This window comes from Rhineura floridana, chromosome 2 (assembly GCF_030035675.1).
Source record: "Rhineura floridana isolate rRhiFlo1 chromosome 2, rRhiFlo1.hap2, whole genome shotgun sequence".
Lineage (NCBI taxonomy): Eukaryota > Metazoa > Chordata > Lepidosauria > Squamata > Rhineuridae > Rhineura > Rhineura floridana.
Genome location: NC_084481.1, coordinates 216,605,643 through 216,629,323, shown reverse-complemented (window position 1 = coordinate 216,629,323; position 23,681 = coordinate 216,605,643). Strand labels below are relative to the sequence as shown.

The window sequence follows — 23,681 nt, the reverse complement described above, 5'->3', positions numbered from 1 at the left end:
TCATGGAACATATCATAGTGCTAGGCATGTAACAGTGGTCTAGAAATATGCATATCTGCAATCATGTCTTGCAGCATGAAAACTGCTTTTGTCACAAAAACTGGCCAATTTTAATAAAAATCCAAACCACTTGTAAACAGAAATGGAGGCAGCTCTAGATGCAGAAAACACTAGTGAACTGTGAAGTTTGTATATAATTTTCCAGTCTTCATATCCGACTTCTACTATGTCCACTCAAATGTTCCATCCACCCCGCCATCACGTCACAGTCTTCTAACAGACTAGGACAACAATCTGAACTATGTTAGCAGCTCAGGCTGGTATCAAAAAAAGATTTTTAAATGACTACAACGGGGTTGTGGCAGTCCACTTTAACTGTTACTTGAAGAGTAGACCATCATACTATGTCACAAAGTGCTTTTAAAATCCTTTTGTTTCAAAAAGCTTAACACCATGTAGCATAGGTGGCTGCTGTTCAAAGCACAAAGCCCCATCGGGTCTATGGGACTAACTACTAGAATAAGGCCTGGATTCACAGAAGTATGGAAGAATTAACTCTTCAGGAAAGCAAGTCAGCTAGGATTCTGACACCCCCTCCCCCATGATCAGTCCACATACTTTGCCTTTCCTTTGTCTCTCTCTCAGTTCATTTGTCAGTTCATGGGTCATTGGCCCTTCCTACTGCTACCCTTGGCTTCAGGCATGAGTATTTTGAATAATTTAGTGCATTTGTCTCAGCATTTAATTTACAGAACTGCAGCCTTCACTAGTAGCACACATATGCCACTGTGCAGAATGGACTGTAGCCCTGAAGTACACAGTATATTGACTTTCTATCATGACTCACCACCACTCAGAGCATTTACATATAATGGTGGATTTGCATTATAGAATCACAGAATAGTAGAGTCGGAAGAGGCCTATAAGGTCATTGAGTCCAACTCTCTGCTCAATGCAGGAACCCATGTTTAAAGCATACCTGACAGGTGGCTGTCCAGTTACCTCTTGAATGCCTCCAATGTTGGAGAGCCCACCACCTCCCTAGGGAATTGGATCCATTATTGTACTGCTCGAACAGTTAGGAAGTTTTCCCCAATGTTCATTGGTAATCTGGCTTCCTGTAACTTGAGTGTTTCTGTTCATGCAAGGCAGGGCATTCAATTTGTTACTTACTTATTAAATTTATATCCCACCCTTCCTCACTGATTCCAGCTCAACTTATTGCACAGCCCTCCATGCAAAATCCATACTCTTCCAGAGCGTCCCTTTAACAGCTGTGGATGGGTGTGGGATCAAGGAAAATCATTTACCTTGTCTTGTGGAAGAGTATAACCCATTATGCATTTGCATTAAATTGAGAAAAGCACAAGTAGCATGGATCAGCTGAGAAGGGGGTCTGTCGACCTGTGGCTGTTCATGCAAGTGTGTGAGGTGGCTACATCCACTGCTGACATGCAGTCTCTGGGGTGTTGGCCAGGAATGAATGCAGCGCATGGGCCAAAAACAATTAGCCACTCCTGCTATAAGCCAAGTAAGATCTTTCAACACCTCTGGAAGTTGCTCAAGCTTGGACTTTGTCAAGCTTCCAAAGGAAGAAAATTGTATCCCTTGGCATGGTCATATTCTTGAAATATAATGCTTATTGTGTGGCATTGTCAAGATTCACATATTAGTAGATGGCTCCATACTATTTAAGACATATAATAGGGTAATTTGACACTGTACAACCTGATTCACATATTGGTGGACAGCTCCAGACAATTTAAGCTGTAAAATAGGTTGATTTGACACCGTACAATCTATCATTGGTTAGTAGCTACTCTGTGTTCTTCAGGGCTCAGTGATACTCCTATGTGAATGACTTCCATAGACAAAATTCACCACTTGGATAGTAAACTTGAGAAAAAGCAAGAGTAAAATGTATGGTGGAAAATGCCTATAGAATGTAATATTCCCTTTGGGAATAGCTCCTCACATCTGTCTGCCATCATCAAGAATCTTGCCTCAATGAGAGCTTGTACGCCTAATGTTAATAGCATAAGAACTGCAGAAAATAGATTTGTCTTTCAGTAAGCGCAGATCGATATTTACCCAAATTCCTCAAATCCTCCTCAATCTTAGGTAATGAGATTATAACTTTAAGAGTAGCAGCCATTTTTTGCATGGAGCAACAAGACACTGGATTGCTAAAACCTCCACATTTTGCACTAGGAAAACCCAACTGTCAAAAGCCTTATTTTTCAGGCAACATATTATGTAACTTTCATAATTATATGCAGAGGTCCTACAAAGGAGTGATTTGTCAAGAGGAGAGAAACAGGAATCATCATCTTCTCTTGGCCACCAACAGGCCGCTTCATTAAATGGATGCTTTGTTGAGTCTTCTGTAGCTGATGTAACCTTTTACAAATGGCATTATTGAGGTTTTGCTCTGTATGTTTTTTTCTTAGATACCTACATAATCTGCACTCTTGTCAAAAGATACTGTTCTAAAGTTAAATGTAGTTTTATGATGAGCAGGTAAAATTCCATTTCTTTATTTAATCCATATAATACACCATTTTTAGAACTGAAAAACTAGATAAAAGAGCATATTAAATGGCAGGTGCATGAAGTTTTTCTTCATAAAACAATGTCTGAACAAAAGAAATCTGAATTATAAAATATTAAAAAATATGTTGGTACATTTGAACATAGCATTCAACTAAAGCATAAAGATACAGATATAGTATAAAGAACAATTGTGCCACTTACCTATATTTTTTGCTGTTTCTAGGAACTTTTTATTCTGTACATAGGACCATTCTGTACAAAATATGAAGTCTACATTTTTATTACTCATTACAATAAAACAAAGTACAATGTATGTACAATATTAAAATGAAGCCATACTAAAGCCACACAAAAAAAGACACTTGTAATATTCTTTTTGACATTCCTGATGCACAGGCATAAATTTTTTTTGGAGAACATAAGAAGATGGCTAACACTGAACTTTATGAAGAATAACAGTCACCAAAACTATATTTTATTTGCACATTTTTATTTTGGATGCATTAGTTTTTAGAATAATTTAATACAGAACTTATACAGAGCATAAAAATGGTGATAACAAACAAGCCAAACAATTAGTGCTGCTAAATTTTAGAATATTGCTCAGGCAAGTTTGTCACTGGCCTAAAATCTCAAGAGCAAGTCATGGCATAATTTTTCCACTTATCCCAGAACGTTTGCTTTTTGGTGAATGTTTATCTTCAGTAAAGAGCAAAAGTAAAATCTAGACAGTGAAAGATCTTATACGTTGAGTGTTACACAACCAAACATTGATATACAGTATTTTCCCACTCCCCCCGAGGATAAAATGAGAGTGCTTCTTTCCAGAAACCTCTTTCATGAACCTACTGAACAGCCTAATTATAAAAAAGGTATTTGATAGGTTACCAGCTAAAGATGGAAGTTCAAACAATGGTATATCAAAATACATATAGATGTTGCCTTATGCAATTATAAAAGCACCCTTTCCCCCCTTCAAAAAGGGGAAGACATCTTTAAACTGCTTTAAATTACTTGTTTTTCATTATGGTAAACCATATTTATTTTCAAGTTTAACAGGAATTATTTTTACACAGAGTGGGCATTTTATTTGAAGCTTGGAGTGGTCTTTACATTAATTTAGCTCTGTTTTACCACTAATTCCCATCACACCACATTTTCTTTCCATAGCTTTTATGATAAATATTGGACATTTTGTTTTAAGTGAGACCAGACAGCAGGCATAACATCTGCACAAGGTTACTATAAATGCCTGTTTTGCACAATAATTTTTATGGATTCAAGATACTTTATTTCCTTAAAAACCTATTATTAAAGAAGCCACGTTTTAACTTTTCTGCATCAAGACATTAAACACTGTTATGATATTGCCAGACACAAAAGAAAGAAATCACTCATTCTAAATAAAACCCAAATGAAACTCAGCTCTTAAGCAGGATACAAAAGTCTAAAAATACTGGCCACCCTGAGAGAAATCAAATATTGAAGACAAAGCACTATATATATATATATATTTAGAAAATGCCTTCGTGCTTTCCCATCTACAACAATAAAAAAGAGCTCATAACATGCAAGTAATCTTGTGGAATATTTAGCAGCATTTGAAGATCAACAGCAACTCAGATGAGTTTTTTTTCTTGTGAGGTGTGTAGTATTACATGTGCTTTTCACCACAGAAAATATTACAGCAGAACTTCTGTAACTCACTTTTCAGCTTTTAAGACAGGCATCTGAAAAATGCAGAATGCAATTAGAAATCTGTTGCCTCATTAAAAATAATCTAAAAAGGTATTGATGCTGCACTCTTATCCAACTACATCATCCAGAGAAATGTATCCAACTTAGCTGGCCTCATGATGTCTGCCAAAAGAACTCTTAGAGTTCAAAGTAGGCCACGGAGTAAAAACTCAGGTAAGGGAGAAAAACAGTGAAGCCATTTTGGTGAATAAAATAGTAATTTTTGAGGAACAAAAAAGTTATGCAATGACTTTTAAAAAATGCAATTTATTTCTAGTCAAGGCAGACAGGATTTCATTTTCAGGAACACAAATTCCTCTTCCACCAACTCAGTTCCAAAATACTCAGCTTCTATTATATACTAAAAGATTGGAAGATATGGCTTCAATCCATATAAAGTACTCAGAGGGTGCCTCTCTCTGAAACAATTTTCAGAGGTCCTAAAAATTAGCTGTGATTGAAGATTGCCATGAAAATTACCATTCTGTAAGCTGCACTGAGATAACAGTTTAACTGTATGTTTCCAAGCTGCCAGAAATGTGTAAAGGCAGTAATGCAGAATCGTTTTTTTTCTGCAAGCTTTTTCAGTCTTATAAAAATGCCTAATAGTTTTATATGAATTTAGAATCTTGACTATCGCCACAGTACCAACTTTGGAGGGAGAAAGAAAATGGCCTCAACCTATCAGACAGTACAACCTCCAATCAGGAAAACCCATGCATGGCCACTTCAGAAAGCAGTTCCATATAAGAGAAAAACATGGAATGCTTGTGTAGACCATCACATGATAGTCACACATGCGTTTTATTGTGTGTGCACAAACGTGTAATATACATGAGTGAGAAACTGCTACCAACTCTAGTTTCCTAATGTGTACGTACTGGAAACTTGCTGATCAACATTATGGCTCCATGCATTTCCCTACTCATAACTGCTTTCCATGCCAAAATAAAAGAAAAGTGTAACAGGTGATGCAGCCCAAAAAGATTTGGAAGGCTGTGCAGCAACAGTGCTTGATGATTTGTACCAAAAGACTGCTCTTCTCTCAGCAATATGAAAAAGTGCATGCTTCTGATTGGTTAGAACTATGCCAACATCACCACGAAAATGTCTTCGTTTAATACTTATCAATCAAGGTTCTGCATACAGAATCAGGTAATTTAACCATTGTTTGAACTACTAATCTTGAGCTGTGCATACTGTATCAAAGTTATTGCCTAACAGAATGGGACTGAAAAGCTTTGACTTGTGTGTAACTGATCAGTATGGCACAAAAAAGTAAGTTCTCTACTGTGGAACAGAGTCCAGAAAAAAGGGGTTTTCCTCCAAATAAGTTTTCACTTGAATAGTCTAATGCCCATCATGTGTTATTAGATCCTCAGATCGGCAATGGGAGTCCAAGGCTTTCATGGTATAGATATCCTGAGGCAGTTCTGACTTGCGCCGCACCATACTACGATCCTTTTTCTGATCCTTCAGGGCCTGAAATCAAAACAATTGTTTTTAAAATGCAGTGATTTATTACAAAACATGTGGCTTTGGTTCTTCCCAAGAAAAGTAGTATTAGGAAGCTTATGCCAGCAAGTTGGCTATACCACTGGACTACTGCTGGAATGACTTGGTTGATGCTATGCTATCCATACAGGGACACCTCTGAATATAGTTTTGCATCCCCCTGGTTCTTTAGGAAGCTGCCAAATCTAAAAATTTCATACTTGGCACACACTATTGTTATTGGTATATAATTTGCAAGTTGTTTAGGCTAACAGCCATTCCCCCTGGTGAGCAGTCATGTAGCAAACTATATCTAACCCTCCCTCTTTCCACCACAGGTGCCTATTCCAGCTGTGCTGCTGCCACCAAGACAACATCCTCCTAGGAGTCGCCACCACAGGTCCATGGAAGCACAGTGCAACACTACAATGGATGGATTTACAGCTTTGATTTTGACCATGCTAGGGTAGCTGTGAGGATGGCTTTTAAGTGTGAGTGCAGGCTCCTACTATAGCACTGATGGTGGTAAGAATAGCAGCTGGCAGAGACAGAAAAGAGGAAGGGAAGAATGACATGGGTGATGTAGATTTGGAGATGAGCAACTGCCCCCCATAATGATTTTCATTCTTATTTGGTAATCATGTGTTTCTAGCCCTAGGCACTGGACAGGATCTGTACTGGGCCAGGACTATTCAGAATACTGGAAAGAGGTGGGTAGGGAGGGAATGACAACCAATTACCCTTTTCTATCTACCTGAAGTATATGTATTGCTAGAAATATTTCAGCCCTCACCTAATAAAGCTAAACTAGTTTCTACTCAACGATGAAACATAAGAACATAAGAACATAAGAAGAGCCTGCTGGATCAGGCCAGTGGCCCATCTAGTCCAGCATCCTGTTCTCACAGTGGCCAACCAGGTGCCTGGGGGAAGCCCGCAAGCAGGACCCGGGTGCAAGAACACTCTCCCCTCCTGAGGCTTCCGGCAACTGGTTTTCAGAAGCATGCTGCCTCTGACTAGGGTGGCACAGCACAGCCATCATGGCTAGTAGCCATTGATAGCCCTGTCCTCCATGAATTTGTCTAATCTTCTTTTAAAGCCATCCAAGCTGGTGGCCATTACTGCATCTTGTGGGAGCAAATTCCATAGTTTAACTATGCGCTGAGTAAAGAAGTACTTCCTTTTGTCTGTCCTGAATCTTCCAACATTCAGCTTCTTTGAATGTCCACGAGTTCTAGTATTATGAGAGAGGGAGAAGAACTTTTCTCTATCCACTTTCTCAATGCCATGCATAATTTTATACACTTCTATCATGTCTCCTCTGACCCGCCTTTTCTCTAAACTAAAAAGCCCCAAATGCTGCAACCTTTCCTCGTAAGGGAGTCGTTCCATCCCCTTGATCATTCTGGTTGCCCTCTTCTGAACCTTTTCCAACTCTAGAATATCCTTTTTGAGATGAGGCGACCAGAACTGTACACAGTATTCCAAATGCGGCCGCACCATAGATTTATACAACGGCATGATGATATCGGCTGTTTTATTTTCAATACCTTTCCTAATTATCGCTAGCGTGGAATTTGCCTTTTTCACAGCTGCCGCACACTGGGTCGACATTTTCATCGTGCTGTCCACTACAACCCCGAGGTCTCTCTCCTGGTCGGTCACCGCCAGTTCAGACCCCATGAGCGTATATGTGAAATTCAGATTTTTTGCTCCAATATGCATAATTTTACACTTGTTTATATTGAATTGCATTTGCCATTTTTCCGCCCATTCACTCAGTTTGGAGAGGTCTTTTTGGAGCTCTTCGCAATCCCTTTTTGTTTTAACAACCCTGAACAATTTAGTGTTGTCAGCAAACTTGGCCACTTCACTGCTCACTCCTAATTCTAGGTCATTAATGAACAAGTTGAAAAGTACAGGTCCCAATACCGATCCTTGAGGGACTCCACTTTCTACAGCCCTCCATTGGGAGAACGTCCGTTTATTCCTACTCTCTGCTTTCTGCTTCTTAACCAATTCCTTATCCACAAGAGGACCTCTCCTCTTATTCCATGACTGCTAAGCTTCCTCAGAAGCCTTTGGTGAGGTACCTTGTCAAACGCTTTTTGAAAGTCTAAGTACACTATGTCCACTGGATCACCTCTATCTATATGCTTGTTGACACTCTCAAAGAATTCTAATAGGTTACTGAGACAGGACTTTCCCTTGCAGAAGCCATGCTGGCTCTGCTTCAGCAAGGCTTGTTCTTCTATGTGCTTAGTTAATCTAGCTTTAATAATACTTTCTACCAGTTTTCCAGGGACAGAAGTTAAGCTAACTGGCCTGTAATTTCCGGGATCCCCTCTGGATCCCTTTTTGAAGATTGGCGTTACATTTGCCACTTTCCAGTCCTCAGGCACGGAGGAGGACCCAAGGGACAAGTTACATATTTTAGTTAGCAGATCAGCAATTTCACCTTTGAGTTCTTGGAGAACTCTCGGGTGGATGCCATCCGGGCCCGGTGATTTGTCAGTTTTTATATTGTCCATTAAGCTTAGAACTTCCTCTCTCGTTACCACTATTTGTCTTAGTTCCTCAGAATCCCTTCCTGCAAATGTTAGTTCAGGTTCAGGGATCTGCCCTATATCTTCCACTGTGAAGACAGATGCAAAGAATTCATTTAGCTTCTCTGCAATCTCCTTATCGTTCTTTAGGACACCTTTGACTCCCTTATCATCCAAGGGTCCAATCGCCTCCCTAGATGGTCTCCTGCTTTGAATGTATTTATAGAATTTTTTGTTGTTGGTTTTTATGTTCTTAGCAATGTGCTCCTCAAATTCTTTTTTAGCATCCCTTATTGTCTTCTTGCATTTCTTTTGCCAGAGTTCGTGTTCTTTTTTATTTTCTTCATTCGGACAAGACTTCCATTTTCTGAAGGAAGACTTTTTGCCTCGAAGAGCTTCCTTGACTTTGCTCGTTAACCATCCTGGCATCTTCTTGGCCCTGGTGGTACCTTTTCTGATCTGCGGTATGCACTCCAGTTGAGCTTCTAATATAGTGTTTTTAAACAACTTCCAAGCATTTTCGAGTGATGTGACCCTCTGGACTTTGTTTTTCAGCTTTCTTTTTACCAATCCCCTCATTTTTGTGACGTTTCCTCTTTTGAAGTCAAATGTGACCGTGTTGGATTTTCTTGGCAATTGGCCAGTTACATGTATGTTTAATTTAATAGCACTGTGGTCACTGCTCCCAATCGGTTCAACAACACTTACATCTCGCACCAGGTCCCGGTCCCCACTGAGGATTAAGTCCAGGGTTGCCGTCCCTCTGGTCAGTTCCATGACCAACTGGTCTAGGGAATAGTCATTTAGAATATCTAGAAACTTTGCTTCTTTGTCATGACTGGAACACATATGCAGCCAGTCTATGTCCGGGTAGTTGACGTCACCCATTACTACCACATTTCCTAGTTTGGATGCTTCCTCAATTTCATATCTCATCTCAAGGTCTCCCTGAGCATTTTGATCAGGGGGACGATAGATCGTTCCCAGTATTAAGTCCCTCCTGGGGCATGGTATCACCACCCACAACGATTCTGTGGAGGAGACTGCCTCTTTTGGGGTTTCGAGCTTGCTGGATTCAATGCCTTCTTTCACGTATAGAGCGACTCCGGCACCAATACGTCCTTCCCTGTCCTTCCGATATAGTTTATATCCAGGGATAACCGTATCCCACTGGTTTTCTCCATTCCACCAGGTCTCGGTTATGCTCACTATATCAATGCTCTCCTCTAAGACCAAGCACTCCAGTTCTCCCATCTTGGTTCGGAGGCTCCTAGCATTAGCGTACAGGCACTTGTAAGCAGTGTCTCTCTTCAAGTGTCTTTGGCACTTGTGGTTAGGCCTGTGGTAATTTTGCTCTTCTGAATTTATATCCTGTGCCCCTGCTCTCACAATGCCTACTTCTAGGCCTACCCCTTTTAAAATTTCATCATTTCTTTGGTTTTTATCCCAGGGGAGAGGTTTATTCCGAACCGGACCTTTCTCAGCTCCTGTCGGGTTTTCCCCCCTCAGTCAGTTTAAAAGCTGCTCTGCCACCTTTTTAATTTTAAGTGCCAGCAGTCTGGTTCCATTCTGGTTCAAGTGGAGCCCGTCCCTTTTGTACAGGCCCGGCTTGTCCCAAAATGTTCCCCAGTGCCTAACAAATCCAAACCCTTCCACCCGACACCATCGTCTCATCCACGCATTGAGACTGCGAAGCTGGGCCTGTCTGGCTGGTCCTGCGCGTGGAACTGGTAGCATTTCAGAGAAAGCCACCTTGGAGGTCCTGGCTTTCAGCATCCTACCTAGCAACCTAAATTTTGCTTCCAGGACCTCACGGCTGCATTTCCCCATGTCGTTGGTGCCAACGTGCACCACGACCACTGACTCCTTCCCAGCACTGTCTACCAAACTATCTAAACGACGGGCGATATCCGCAACCTTCGCACCAGGCAGGCAAAACACCTTGCGGTCTACACGCCCATCACACACCCCACTGTCTATGTTCCTAATGATCGAATCACCCACTACAAGGATCCCTCCACCCCCTGGAGATATATCCTCGGCACGAGAGGATAGCTGCTCATCCCCCAAGGAATGGGTCCCTTCTAAGGGATCGTTTCCCTCTTCCTCAGCTGGATGCTCTCCTTCCCCGAGACCATCGTTCTCCATGATAGCAGGACAGCTATAACGTCCCTGAAGGCCTCCTCCACACACCTCTCTGCCTCTCTCCGCTTTTCCAGGTCTGCTACCTTGGCCTCAAGGAAATGAAGTCATTCCCGGAGAGCCAGGAGCTCATTGCACCGAGGGCACACCCACGACTTCTGTCCAACAGGCAGATAGTCGTACATGCTGCAGGCGGTGCAAAACACTGGAAAGCCCCCATACCCCTGCTGGCTTCTTACATGCATAGTTTTGTTTAAGGTTTATTACGTCAATGGGTTGGAGATTGCGGTTTAGTTGAGGTCAAACCTTCTAATGAAGCCAATTGTTTTTAACATTGGCATCATATTTAAATATGCAATATATGTTTACACCAGGGGTCACCAACCTTTTTGAACCCATGGGCACATTTCAGAGTGCACCCTGAACACTAACCCCTCTCCCCTGATCAGTTTCCCCCTACAGAAAGAGAAAACACACACACAGACACGCTCTTTGCTTTTCCAAGGGTCTAGGTAAAAATTGGATCCTGCAGAATTAAAAAGGATCCTCTTGAATTTGCTTTCCAGAACCATCAGCAAATGAAAGATCACACTGGTAGACTGCACAGTAAACAACACAGATCCTGTGCTTGCCAGCAGCACAAACATATTGACCCAAGCCATGGATCCTCATGATTTTTACACAGGATGACAACAAAACTACCAACAAATAACAGAACACATATATGTGTACACAGAGGTAACCTATAATTTGAGGGTGATTTTGAGGGGATCCCTTGTAAAAAATTATGAACTATGCCACAGAACTATGTTTTTGCACCATGGCAGCATTAGAAACAACCAGATCCGTGATTTGTTATTGTTCAGTCAATGGAGACAGATGTGTTCTCTGATCTGATTATGATGATGGTGGTTGTGGTGGGAATGGGAACCTTTTAAAATTATACAATTTCAAGAAGTTCCAGTTCACTGGATTCATTATGTGTTTTCCTAGGCAAACAGACAGTTCTATGGCACTCCATTCTCTCTCTCCTGACTTCTGCAGCACCCCACTTTATAACCCCTCCCAGATGCTCTGACAGCTGGTATAGCATAGTGGGGAGGACATCCTGGCTGGGAGTCCAGAGTCTGAGTTCAAATCCCTGCTTGTGTCTCCTGGGTGTCAAGGGCCAGCTAAAGATCACCCCCACAGTGAGTGGCTCAGGGGTTACATGCCCTGCTACCTGTGCAGCCGTGGGCAAGCTGCATAGTCCTAAGGAGCCCAGTTGCCCCCCGGCTGGCAGTTGCGGAGAAGGAAGGGTCTGGCTTGTGCAGCTGTGGCAAGCTGAGCAGGCCCTAGCCAGCTGGGGAGGACTAGCCTCAGAGGGAGGCAATGGTAAACCCCCTCGGAATACCGCTTACCATGAACACCCTATTCATAGGGTCGCCATAAGTCGGGATCGACCCGAAGGCAGTCCATTTCCATTTTTTTCATCCCAGATTACTTCTCTTTCCTCCAACCCTCTTTGTCACTGTGTTTTCTCTTCAGCTAACTCTTCCAACTTCCTCCTTCCGCTCTATATATTTTTCAAAGGGGGAAAAGGTAACTATTCTCACTGCATCATGACGACGGCGGCAGTAAGGAAGTGGGATCAGAAGCTTTGTTGGCATTAAGAAAAGTCCTCAAGGGTGCCGTTTTATCCACCGGCAACTGCAGATTTACACTCCACACTAGAGACTGCAAATACTATATAGAAATGAGTAACTAGATGTGATTTGATTTCTCAGTGGGCCTTTGGCAGAGGGCATCAGGCCCACCTGGCAATCACAGGCTTAGCTCCTCTGATGTCAGGGAAGCCACAGCTGAGCAGGCTTGTGGTTAGGTGGCTGACATGGGATGAAGAGATTTAAAAACATGGATGTCAATTAGCAAGTTTTATTAAGCAGTCACATATGCAATGGGACAGGGTTAACAGCTTCAAGAACCATTTTATTAATCGGAAACTTCAGCTTGGAAATTACGAAAATTATTCTGCTCATTTCAAATTTGTTGCCACTTAAGAGAGGAAAAGTAGAACTGATAACCCAAATGAGTAATTTCTGAATCAAGTTTGGAATGAGTAGGCTAATTTTTCTTCCTCTGTGCTTACCGGACAAGCTTCTTCTTTCACTGTCTTTTTCAGCACCTGCAAGTCTTCAATTAAAGGCCCATCTGTTTCCATTGCAACAGGACTGCTCACCAGACAGGTGTCACTATATACTGAGTACTAACCAAATGCAAAATGTTTTATGTCAGAATTTTTGATGGTAAAATTGATAATTAGAAACAGCAATTTTAATGCCAGAAATGTTAACCTCACAATTAATTAATAGTAATTTACACATTTTAAAGTACAAAGTGTTTTAGATTCACACCATGAACTGTTATAGCTTGTCTCTTAAAAGTAAGAGATTTGATAGTCAAAATTGCTTGCTAAATCTATATATATATCTATATATCTATAGATATATAGATATCTATATATATATATCTAAAGCTATATATCCTATGAAAATAATGAAATTAGTATAAAAATGTAACTTTCATTTTGTCAGTGCTGAAACCATTAATTGTTAGTTAAGGGTGGAACATGATCAAGGTTTATAAAATTATGTATAAAGGAGAAAGTGTTCTTTTTTATCGAATGAAACTGACTGATAAGAGATTAAGAACAGAAAAGAACTTCTTCATACTGCATTTAATTTATGGAATTCGCTGTAGTGATGACCACTAGATTAAATGGCTTTAAAGGGAGATCAGAGAACTGTATGGGAGATGAATGGCTATCAGTCATGATGATTATATGCACCCTCTAGGTTTGGAGGCCACCAACACTGGCTGCTGGGGAGTAACAAAGGGAGAGGACTACTGTTTTCATGCCTTGCTAGTGGGGCTTTCCCAGAGCATCAGACTGGCCACTATGAGAAACAGAATGCTGGATGATGCACTGTTGGTTGAATCCAGAAGGGCTCTTATGTTCCCACAATGGAAATATGGAACGGAATGGCTCTCCCAGTGTGGCTTTGCACTTGTACGACTTTTGAAACACAGGATTTCTAAAGCAGATTTTGACTTGTTAAATAAGTGTGTTGTTCAAAGTGTGTGTGTGTCTGTCTGTCTGTCTCCTGGGTACATTTAAACCCTAAACTAGCTCTCTGGATCCCAGATGCAATCAAAAGTAACATTTAGAGAAAACACCTTTATATTGGCTGATTACCAACAAGAACAAGAAGAGTAAGACCAATCAATGCACAAAATGATGACTCAATATATGTCACACAGAGAAGTTCAATGTGTTAGAATGTTCACATTGGCCCAACTATTGGTGTTAGCACTTCCCAATGATAAGAGACTATGGTCTCATTCACATCTCACTGTAAAACAATTAATGCCATTACCGGGGGTCACAGTTGGCTTCACTCAAACAAACTACAACCCCCAGTTTGGATGCAACCCTAAGCCAAGGATCATGGTTTGTTTTTCTCACATGCTATCCGGGAGAAGCAGACAAGATCATGGTAAACCATTAGCTATGGCTTACCATGATGTGCAAACTAGGCCAATGAAGAAAAAAAGCATACAAGTTTTATTAAGTCAGCAAATCTGCTCCAAGAAAAGTTACTAATCTGAACAATCACCCAACAGTCCAATTAATATTTTAACCTATTTTCTGTGTGAAATATATACCTGAATAACTTAGTAATATATACCTGAGTAAATTAATCTGAAAAAATGTTCAGTAATGAACTAATGTCTACATGAAATTGAATCCACTATTTATACATTCTAATCCACACAAGCAACATGTGTAATAACTTTGTAAAAGTTGTAAGAGTTACAAATTTTGAGATCATCTGAATTAGTGTGCTTTCACATAAAATGTTCTTTGCTGAAATTTAAAATGGAATTTAACAAAGCAACATATTCTAGTGCAAAACAAAACCATTTGTAATTTAGCCATATTCTCTGAAAAAGATGTCAATTTTTTAATGTATCGTGGCAGCAACTTCCTGTGCATGTTTACTCAGAAGCAAGTCCCGTGTGTTCAACAGGGTTTATTAAAACAAGGCAGTTCACAACAACTGACCATATTTGCACAGCTAACATCAGTGTCACTTCTAGATTCGTTTGGTAGTTGACCCCATCACAATTTTTTTGCATCTTTACTTAGAACTAAATCCCACCACATTCCATGGGATTTACTTGTCTGTAAATCTGTCTAGGGTGAAGTGCAGCCCACATCAAGGGTCTTAATTGATAAGAAATATTCTACTGGCTGTCTTGTCAAATTTCTTTCAGGACCTCACTAATGCCATCTGATAGAATAAATAGCAGGACATCACCACATGCAACCAAATAAAATTATTTGAATTAATACTTCTAATAATAATCTTCTGTATAGATATTACAAAGTTACCAGGAAGCTGCCATTAAATGGAAAAAAAAAACCCACCAACTATTCAGCTCAGCAAATGACATGCCTATACTGAAAATTAAAACAGTTTGAGATCTTTGTTCTATAAAAAGAACTAAAAGTCCTGTGATTCCAACAGACTTCTCAGCAACCTCCAATTAAACCAATTTTAAAACTAGTTTAAATTTCTACTGTAGATGTGCCAAAAGACAATCACACTGCTGCAGTTCAATCCCGTAAGTGGAGTTCTGCTCACCAAAGAGGGAAGGGAGGCAATTTCTGCCAACTCCATGTTCATCTCTCTGTGCCTCCTGAAAATCTGCAATGAAGGGATGGAGGACCCTACAGAACAGCATGGGAGCTGGTGTAGGAGACCACAGGGGGAATTGGTGAAAACAGCCTCCACTCCCTCTTCTGTTACTAACAGCTTTTACTGGATCACCTCACCTTTACTTGAGCAGAAGAGCTACTCTGGATACAATCCAGTTGGCAACCTGCACAGTAACGTTTTAAAAAAACTTTAAAGCACTATTAATCTGTAAATCTGTATCAGTTCAACTGATACAATAAATAATATAGGGTCAATTATAATGAAACATTTCCCTATTCATGTTTTTCAAGCATGGGTTAAATATGCAGAAAATGGCTGAATCTGTCTTTGTGGTGTCTGATGAGTCACAAGTATGAGACCAGTATCTTGTAAGGCTCCTGGAATCTCTCCTGGAAATGATGTACACTGTATTCTGCTTGGACTTTTCCAACATTACATGCAAACAGTGGACTCTGATGGTTTGTCAATAACTCATTCACACGATTGCTTGAGAAATCGCTTACCACTAGCAGCTACTGCTTTTAGAAGATAAAAAGTACCTAGTAAAGACTGACTATGTAAAGAAGAGTTTTAATAACCAGGCTATTGTTTGGTATTTGTTATTGCCACAGAAACAATATAATCGTTGGTATCCACCAAAGGATGCCCACTTTCAGCCATATTTAGTCATCTGCTTTACATACTTTAAAAATATGAGTAGGGAAATGCTACATCTGTGGTGGCCCTTATTCTGCCAGTAGTATCTGATAAACAGTTGAAATGTCCAGCCTCTGAATATTTTTGAAATACCTGGGGATTTGATTTGGCTAGATTTTCTATTTTAACCCATGCTTCTTCCCGTTCCTTCATTTTTAGCTTCTCCCTAGGGAAAAAAACCCACATCACAGATAAAGCTCAATGAACTTTTCAAACAAATTAAATTAAAATGCGTTTGAAACTTCAGAAGGTACAGGATTTTTTATTTATTAGTTTAGAGTAGTACATATTTTATGAATATAACAATATCTCTCTTTAAGAGGGAGGGATCAACAGTCCTAAGAACCTATGAATATTACACACACCAGAGAAAACATGAGTCATTACAAGCCAAGTCCAACTCCCCAACTTGAGAATTTTGTCCTGGTAGGGGATTTCTCTCCCTGCTCCACATTCATAAATATCATAAAGTTTAGAGATGGGTGAAGGAAGGGCTGCTGCAACACTGTGCATTGCTTAAGGTGAGCTGCCGCCGCCACCATTGCCTTTCTCAGTCTTCTCTATCATCTCCCAGAATTCCCAGAGCCATCCTCACTGCTTAATGCCATGCACTGAGGAAGGGTCCCTTCCTCAGAATGAGGTATTATGGTTGAGGTGACCACAGAAATTACCTGTGCCACCACTTTGCTGCGATGGAGGTAAATACTGTTTAAAGAGAGACTGTTTCTAAACAGTGTTTGCTGCCATCACAGCAAAATGATAGTAGAGCAGCCACACTGCGGCCAACTTCCTGTGGCCACCTTCAACCGTAGAGTGTCAGAGTGGGAGACCCATATTCCGGAGAGACCTGCTGTTAAGAGTGCTGCTGCTTGCTTCCTTGTGGTGGTGTCCTATAGTGGGCAGGCAGTGGTGGAGGCTGGTTGTGGTGGTGACAGGCAGCCTCATGGGCAGTGGAGGTGGGCACAATCTTCCACCCCTCCTCATCTGCTGCTCACCTTGCCTCATCGTAGGGTCAAGCCTTGGGAGGGAAGGAGGAGGGAATACAGCAGCTATGGATAAAGCTGAAGGTTTGTCAAACTGTTCTCAGAAGTGTACTTTTTTTCAATTCTTCTTTACTCACCAGCCATGAGGAATACCACCCACCTACTTCATACAGTCCTTAAAGAGTTAAACTACAGGCTGTTCCTTGAAATATATGAAGAAATGTGGGATATAAATATTATTGACTCTGGAAAATATAATTTTTTATTCCTCCTAGAATATAGATATAAAAAACTATAGATTTCAATGGGACTGTTGAGCATGCTCAGTAGCTTTTATTGCAGAGAGCTGGCAACTTAAGAGGAGCCAACTGTCTTTTGTGGGATGCCTTGGCAGGCTTCCCTCTCTCTGCTTCACAAATTCATTTTGGGGAAATGTAGGAACGGTGGAAGAGGGGCAGACAGATTGGAATCCAATGATGGCAGAGGTGTTTCCTAGGTGTTTCCTAGGATGAACTCTGGAGAATTCTCAGAAAGAATTCAGGCTTTTTTCAAGTATTCTCCAAAACAAGATGGAGAATTCTGAATCGGCCCTTTCTAAATCAAGATTAATGGATTTCACTTAGTTCAAGTAAACACTGTGAAACAATATACAGTAGTGCAATATTAAACAGTCATAATGATAACAGCAGCAGCGGGACATTTTCAAGAAGCTGCACAGATTTTATTTTTTAAGTAAAAGTAGGTCTTCTAAGAAATCAGTGGAAAACATAATGAGAGGGAGAAAAATGTTCAAGAGGAAACTTACTTAAGTTTTTCTGCTTTAAATTGTTGTGTGCAGTCATCAAACAGTTTTTGGTTCATCTCCATGAAGAGTTTCAAAGCATTGTAAATCAAGCCATGTATTGTCCTATAAAGTAAAATTTGGGCTTCAGACTTATTACAACCTCCTTTTTTTCTGATTAAGAGTAGGCGGTCTGCCTCTCTCTCTCTGGAAGTTTCAGAGACACACCATATAATAGACACACACCATATAAACCCAAAATTAGTCAACTGATGCTTCAATTAGCTGAAGTATGTCAAACACGATATGTATTCTCTATCTATTATGTCTCATCACAAAAAACAATCACTCTTTAGATGTTGTAATGCTCTTTGTGATGTTCCTATATTAATGTATATATGGTAAGTGTTGTTGTTTTAGAAGATACATGGTAAGTGGAGTGAAAGAGGGGGAGTGAATGGGCAGTAGAATGCGAGATGATTGGCTGAGTGTTTAAAATGGCTGAATGTATAAAAGGAAGAGTGAGAGTGGAATCTGGGGGGGGGAGAAGAGAAAGAGTGGATTGCTTGGTAGGGTTTGAGAGAGTTGTTTGCCAGGAGAGCGTGAAGAAGGAGGGAGGTGGAGTTCGGATTAGTATTGAGTAAAACCATATGCTTATGTGCCTTAAGAAGAAATCTTGTTAATCTTGTTAGCTTTGTTATTTATTTATTTATTTATTTAATTACATTTCTAGACCGCCCTATAGCAGAAAGCTCTCAGGGCGGTGTAATAAATACTTAATTTGGTTTACCAAAGGCCTGATCCTTGGCTGGGGTTTCACAGACCAGAAGGGAGGGTAAGGTAATGACCAAGGCTGAAGGGGAACTGTAACAAATGGTGGCAGCGGTGAAGAGAATAACAATACCAGTATTCAGAGTCTCTGGGAATACTAGTATTGGGACGTTACTGGTGGTTGCCTAGCAGGGGGATCTGTTGAGATCTGTGCTAGAGCGGGGAGAGAAACCATAAGAGAGTGCGGTCCGGACTGGTGGAGTCCCTGGTGGTGCCTAGAGACAGGCAGTAACCACGCGCAGGTAGGAACCTGACAGGGAGAGCCAGGCAAGGACGCCTACCAGTGGTGTCAGTAGCGGTGGGATACGAACAACAGAGAATCCAGATACAGTGGTGTGGCAAACAGAAATAACAAAACAAGATTACTTGTGAGAGTGACTGGCAAAGAGTGTGTGGCAAAGAGTGAGTGAACTCAAACACCATGGCTGAATACATAAAAATGAAAAGAGAGGAGCTGGTGGAGAAGTGCATAACATTCAATTTACCTCACGAGGGTAAAGGGGTAGATGAATTGAGGGTAGCACTTATAGGATTTGCAACTGCCCAGCAAAAACAACCTGTCAGGGAAGAGACCCCAGAAGGATATTTAAGCAATCCCGCTTATATAGAGTACTTGAGAGAGAAGTTAAGATGGGAGGCTGATGAGAAAGAAAAGCAGCGGGTCTTTGAGGCTGAGGAAAAAGATAAACAGCGGGAGTTGGAAGCTGAGAGATTGAGGATGGAAGGTGCAGAGAAGGAAAAACAGAGGGAGTTGGAAATTGAGAGAATGAGATTGGGGTTTGAGGAGAGGGAGAAGCAACGAGCATTGGATGCTGAATTACAAGTAGAAAAGTTAAAATTTGATAGAGAGAAATTTCACTCTGAGGAGACAAGGAAAGACAGAGATGGAGCAAAAATAAAAATTACTCCAAAGGACTTTGCTGTCTATGAGCCTGGTCAAGATCCTCAAATTTACCTCAGCACCTTTGAAAAAGCAGCTCAGTTGTGGGGGCTACCTGAAGATAAATACATGCAGTATTTATCAAACCTGATTAAAGGGGAATTGGCTGAGGTATACCAATATTTCCCCTCAGACAGGCCCGTCACCTATGCTGAATTCAAAGAAGCAGTGTTTAAAAGATTCAGACTGGGGCCTGATTATTTTAGAAAGCTTTTCAGAAATTGCCAGATACAGACAGGGAGGTCTTTTGTGGAACTGGGAGCAAAGTTGATGGATATATTTGGAAAGTGGATGAGTACTGCCAAAGCTCAGTCAGTGGAAGAGGTGAAAAGCCTCATGATACTGGATCAATTATACCATCAGTTACCACCAGAAATAAGGCTCCTGGTCAAAGACCGTTCCCCTACATCTGTGCAGGAGGCCGCAGAGATGGCGGATCACTTCGCCTCTAATAGAACTGGCTGGGTGGGGAAAACATCAAGAGAGTTTAAACCCAGACCATATAGTGCTGGCAGAAGGGATGTGGTACCACAGCGAGTGAGTCCTCCATTAAAATCTGAAGGGCACAGGACACCCCAGAGTGGATCTGTGTACCCTAAAAGTGAGGAGAAATTATGCTACAAATGTGGTAGACCGGGGCACCTACGTTTTCAATGTGAGGTTGCCAACCCCAGTAGTAATCCTGCTCAGACAAGGGCAGTGAAAACAGAGCCCAAGGCTTTAGAAACAGCGAAAAAGGTTCAGTTTTGCCAGATAAACTGGACAGAAGTAACAGACCTTGATTCAAGTCTGAGAGAGGAAGTGAGTGTACAAGGGGCAATTATTGGGCATTGCTTGATACTGGTGCCGCTCAGACATTACTGAGGCCAGATTTAATAAAATCTGAGGTAATATTACCTCAGGAAACTGTGACTATCCAAGGAGTGAGAGGTCAACCAGAAAGTTTGCCTGTGGCCCTGGTGGATATGGCTTGGAGAGGCCGAGAGGGCCGATATAAAGTAGGCATTAATGCCCAGCAACAAGAACCAGTAATACTGGGAAGGGATGTAATGGGCGCCCAAGGAAAGATCTATGTAGTGACCAGACAGAAAATTGGCAGAGAAAAAGAAGCCATATTAAGGGGGGCTGAAACAAACAGGGTGGAATCTGTTAACCAGCCTCAGGTCACCATAGCAACCACTAGCAGGCCTGCTGAAGAAGACAAACTGTATCAAGTGGTCTCTGGGGAAGAAGCAGAGCAATTCAGGGAAGAGCTGCATAAAGATATAAGTCTGAAGCAGGTAAAGGAACAAGCCCTGACCCAACAGATTCCTTTCACTGACAAACTGAGGAATCAAGTTGTGTGTGAGAATGGGATTTTATATAGACTGTGGATGCCTGCTGAGAGAAAGGATGAATGTGAACCAGTGAAGCAATTGATAGTACCTAGCAAATACAGAACCAGATTGCTAGAGGTAGCCCACGATGTCCCATGTGCAGGACATCTGGGAATAAAAAAGACCAAGAGGAGATTGGCTGCACATTATTATTGGCCAAATATCTCCAAGGATGTAAAACAACATTGTCTATCTTGTGGAATATGCCAAAAGGTGGGAAAGAGTGGAGTAAAGACCAAGGCACCCTTAAAGCCCCTTCCTATAATTGGACAACCCTTTTATAGAGTGGGAATAGATTTGGTGGGCCCTTTTTCCAAACCCACAAGGCATGGCAAGAAATATCTAGTGGTGGTGGTGGATTTTGCCACCAGGTACCCAGACGCAGAAGCACTGAGATCTGTAGAAGCCCCTGTAGTGGCAGAGGGTTTATTAAAAATCTTTATGAGGCTGGGTTTCCCTCATGAAGTGCTGACAGATCAAGGCAGTGTATTCATGGGAGAAGTGATGCAATGTATGTGGAAATGTTGTGGTCTAAAACATCTAAAGACCACTACTTACCATCCCGCCACTAATGGGCTAACTGAGAGATTCAATGGAGTTCTGAAGGGCATGATAAGAAGTTATGTTCAAGATCACCCACAAGACTGGGATGAACGTTTGGGATGCTTCTTATTTGCATATAGAGAAGTCCCTCAAGAGTCAACAGGCTTCTCACCCTTTGAACTCATGTTCACTAGAAAAGTGAGGGGACCTTTGGAACTATTAAAAAATTCATGGGAAGGAACTCTGGGAGAGCACAAAACTTCTGTAGTAGATTTTGTATTGGAATTCCGCAATAAATTAACATCAATGATGGAAGTAGTGAAAGAGAATTTGAGTCATGCACAGGAGAAGCAAAGTTACTGGTATGACAGAACAGCCAGAGAACGTGTGTATGATGTGGGAGATATGGTTATGGCGTTCATACCCAGGAAACATGACAAATTACAGGCTAACTGGGAAGGACCATATACCATCAGAGAAAGGCTTGACACAGTGACATATGTAATCACCACAGACCAATTAAACAAAAGCAAAGTGGTTCATGTAAATATGTTGAAGCCTTACCATACCAGGGATGCACAGGTGTTGCAAGTTACCTTATTCCCTGAGGGAAGTGGGCCTGAACTTCCAGATTTGGTACAGGAAAGCAAAGACAAAGGAGGGGTAGATCAAGTGGAATGGTCAGCGGAGGTAGAGGAGGAAGTAAAAGAAGAGATTCTGAGAGTTTTGAAAACCTATAGGAATCTCTTTAGCAACAAACCTGGCCGAACCAGTATAGTTATACATTCCATTGATACTGGAGATCATGCCCCAATCAGATCTGTTCCGTACCGTGTGAATGGGAAAGTTTTGAATGAGATCAAAAAGGAGGTGGAAGATATGCTGGAATTAGGAGTGATCAGGGAATCCATCAGTCCCTGGGCCTCAAGTATTGTCCTGGTTCCAAAAAAAGATGGAACGACCAGGTTTTGCATTGATTATCGGCTAATCAATAAAATTACTGTCCCAGATGCGTATCCTATGCCTAGGGTAGACGCTATGTTAGAGTTATTGGGGGCAGCAACCATTATCTCTACACTAGATCTCTGTAAAGGATTTTGGCAAATGGAACTAGACGAGCAATCCAGAGCCAAAACTGCCTTCAGTACACCAGATGGGTTATATGAGTTTGTGACCTTACCCATGGGACTAAGGAACTCACCAAGTTCATTTCAGAGGCTAATCAATACTGTGTTGCGAGGCATGTCAGATTTTGCAGTGGCCTATATCGATGACGTGGCCATTTTTAGCAAGTCGGTGCCTGAGCATGTCCAACACCTGACAACAGTATTGGAGGCCTTAAGAAAAGCAGGCCTCACAATAAAAGCTAAGAAATGCCAGTTTGGACTAAAGGAAGTAATCTATTTAGGACATAAGGTGGGGAGTGGGAAAATCACCCCCTTATGGAGCAAGGTGGAGGCAATACAAGCGTGGCCGATCCCCTTAACCAAAAAACAAGTAAGGGCATTTCTGGGTGTGGCTGGATTTTATAGGAAGTTTGTGAGAAATTTTGGGGAAATAGCAACCCCCTTGCATGAATTAACAAAGAAGAAGTGTTCTGAGCGTGTGGTATGGACGGATGAATGTCAGAAGGCTTTTGATCTACTGAAGCAAGCCTTGTGCCAAGGACCCATATTAATAGCACCAGACTATGAGAAACCATTCATCGTGGCTACAGATGCGTCGGACCTCGCGCTGGGAGTCATCTTGCTACAGGAGAGAGAAGGCACTAGACATCCAGTGGCGTACCTGAGTCGCAAGCTGACGCCGAGGGAGAAAAACTATTCGTCGGTCCAGAAGGAGTGCCTAGCGGTCGTGTGGGGACTGAACAAGTTGCGCCCATACGTGTGGGGACGAAGATTCACAGTGACTACGGATCATCGGGCCTTTTTATGGTTGCAGACTATGAAAAACCATAACACTATGCTGCAGAGGTGGTCCTGGGCCCTACAGGACTATCAAGTGGACTTCCAGTTCATAAAAGGCAAGGACAATGTACTGGCCGATGGACTTTCCAGGCAAGTGGCTGGGACTGCAGTGACGTGACCAGACGGAGGAACAAAGAAAGACATTTTCCCCGTAGAGACTTTTATTTGTTAACGCGACGTATAAATCCTGGAACAGGAATAGTACTCTGCTGTTGTTTAAGGGGGGGGAAATGTGATGTTCCTATATTAATATATATATGGTAAGTGTTGTTGTTTTAGAAGATACATGGTAAGTGGAGTGAAAGAGGGGGAGTGAATGGGCAGTAGAA

At 41.5% G+C, this 23,681-nt stretch overlaps 1 protein-coding gene across 6 annotated transcripts in view; it reads right to left on the bottom strand.

Moving 5' to 3' along the window:
- Positions 1-2,817: 2,817 nt before the first annotated feature.
- Positions 2,818-23,681, bottom strand: part of PPP2R5C (protein phosphatase 2 regulatory subunit B'gamma) — a 115,706-nt gene continuing 94,842 nt past the window's right edge. For 3 of the 6 annotated variants that reach the window (XM_061612166.1, XM_061612167.1, XM_061612169.1), the window contains 4 exons: positions 17,720-17,821; positions 16,025-16,097; positions 12,601-12,717; positions 2,818-5,772 (listed from right to left, as the gene is read on the bottom strand). In XM_061612166.1, the coding sequence (XP_061468150.1) occupies positions 5,641-5,772; positions 12,601-12,717; positions 16,025-16,097; positions 17,720-17,821 (424 nt within the window). In that variant the 3' untranslated portion in view covers positions 2,818-5,640. The remainder of the gene's footprint in view (positions 5,773-12,600; positions 12,718-16,024; positions 16,098-17,719; positions 17,822-23,681) is intronic. The other 3 variants (XM_061612168.1, XM_061612170.1, XM_061612171.1) reach the window with 2 other exon arrangements.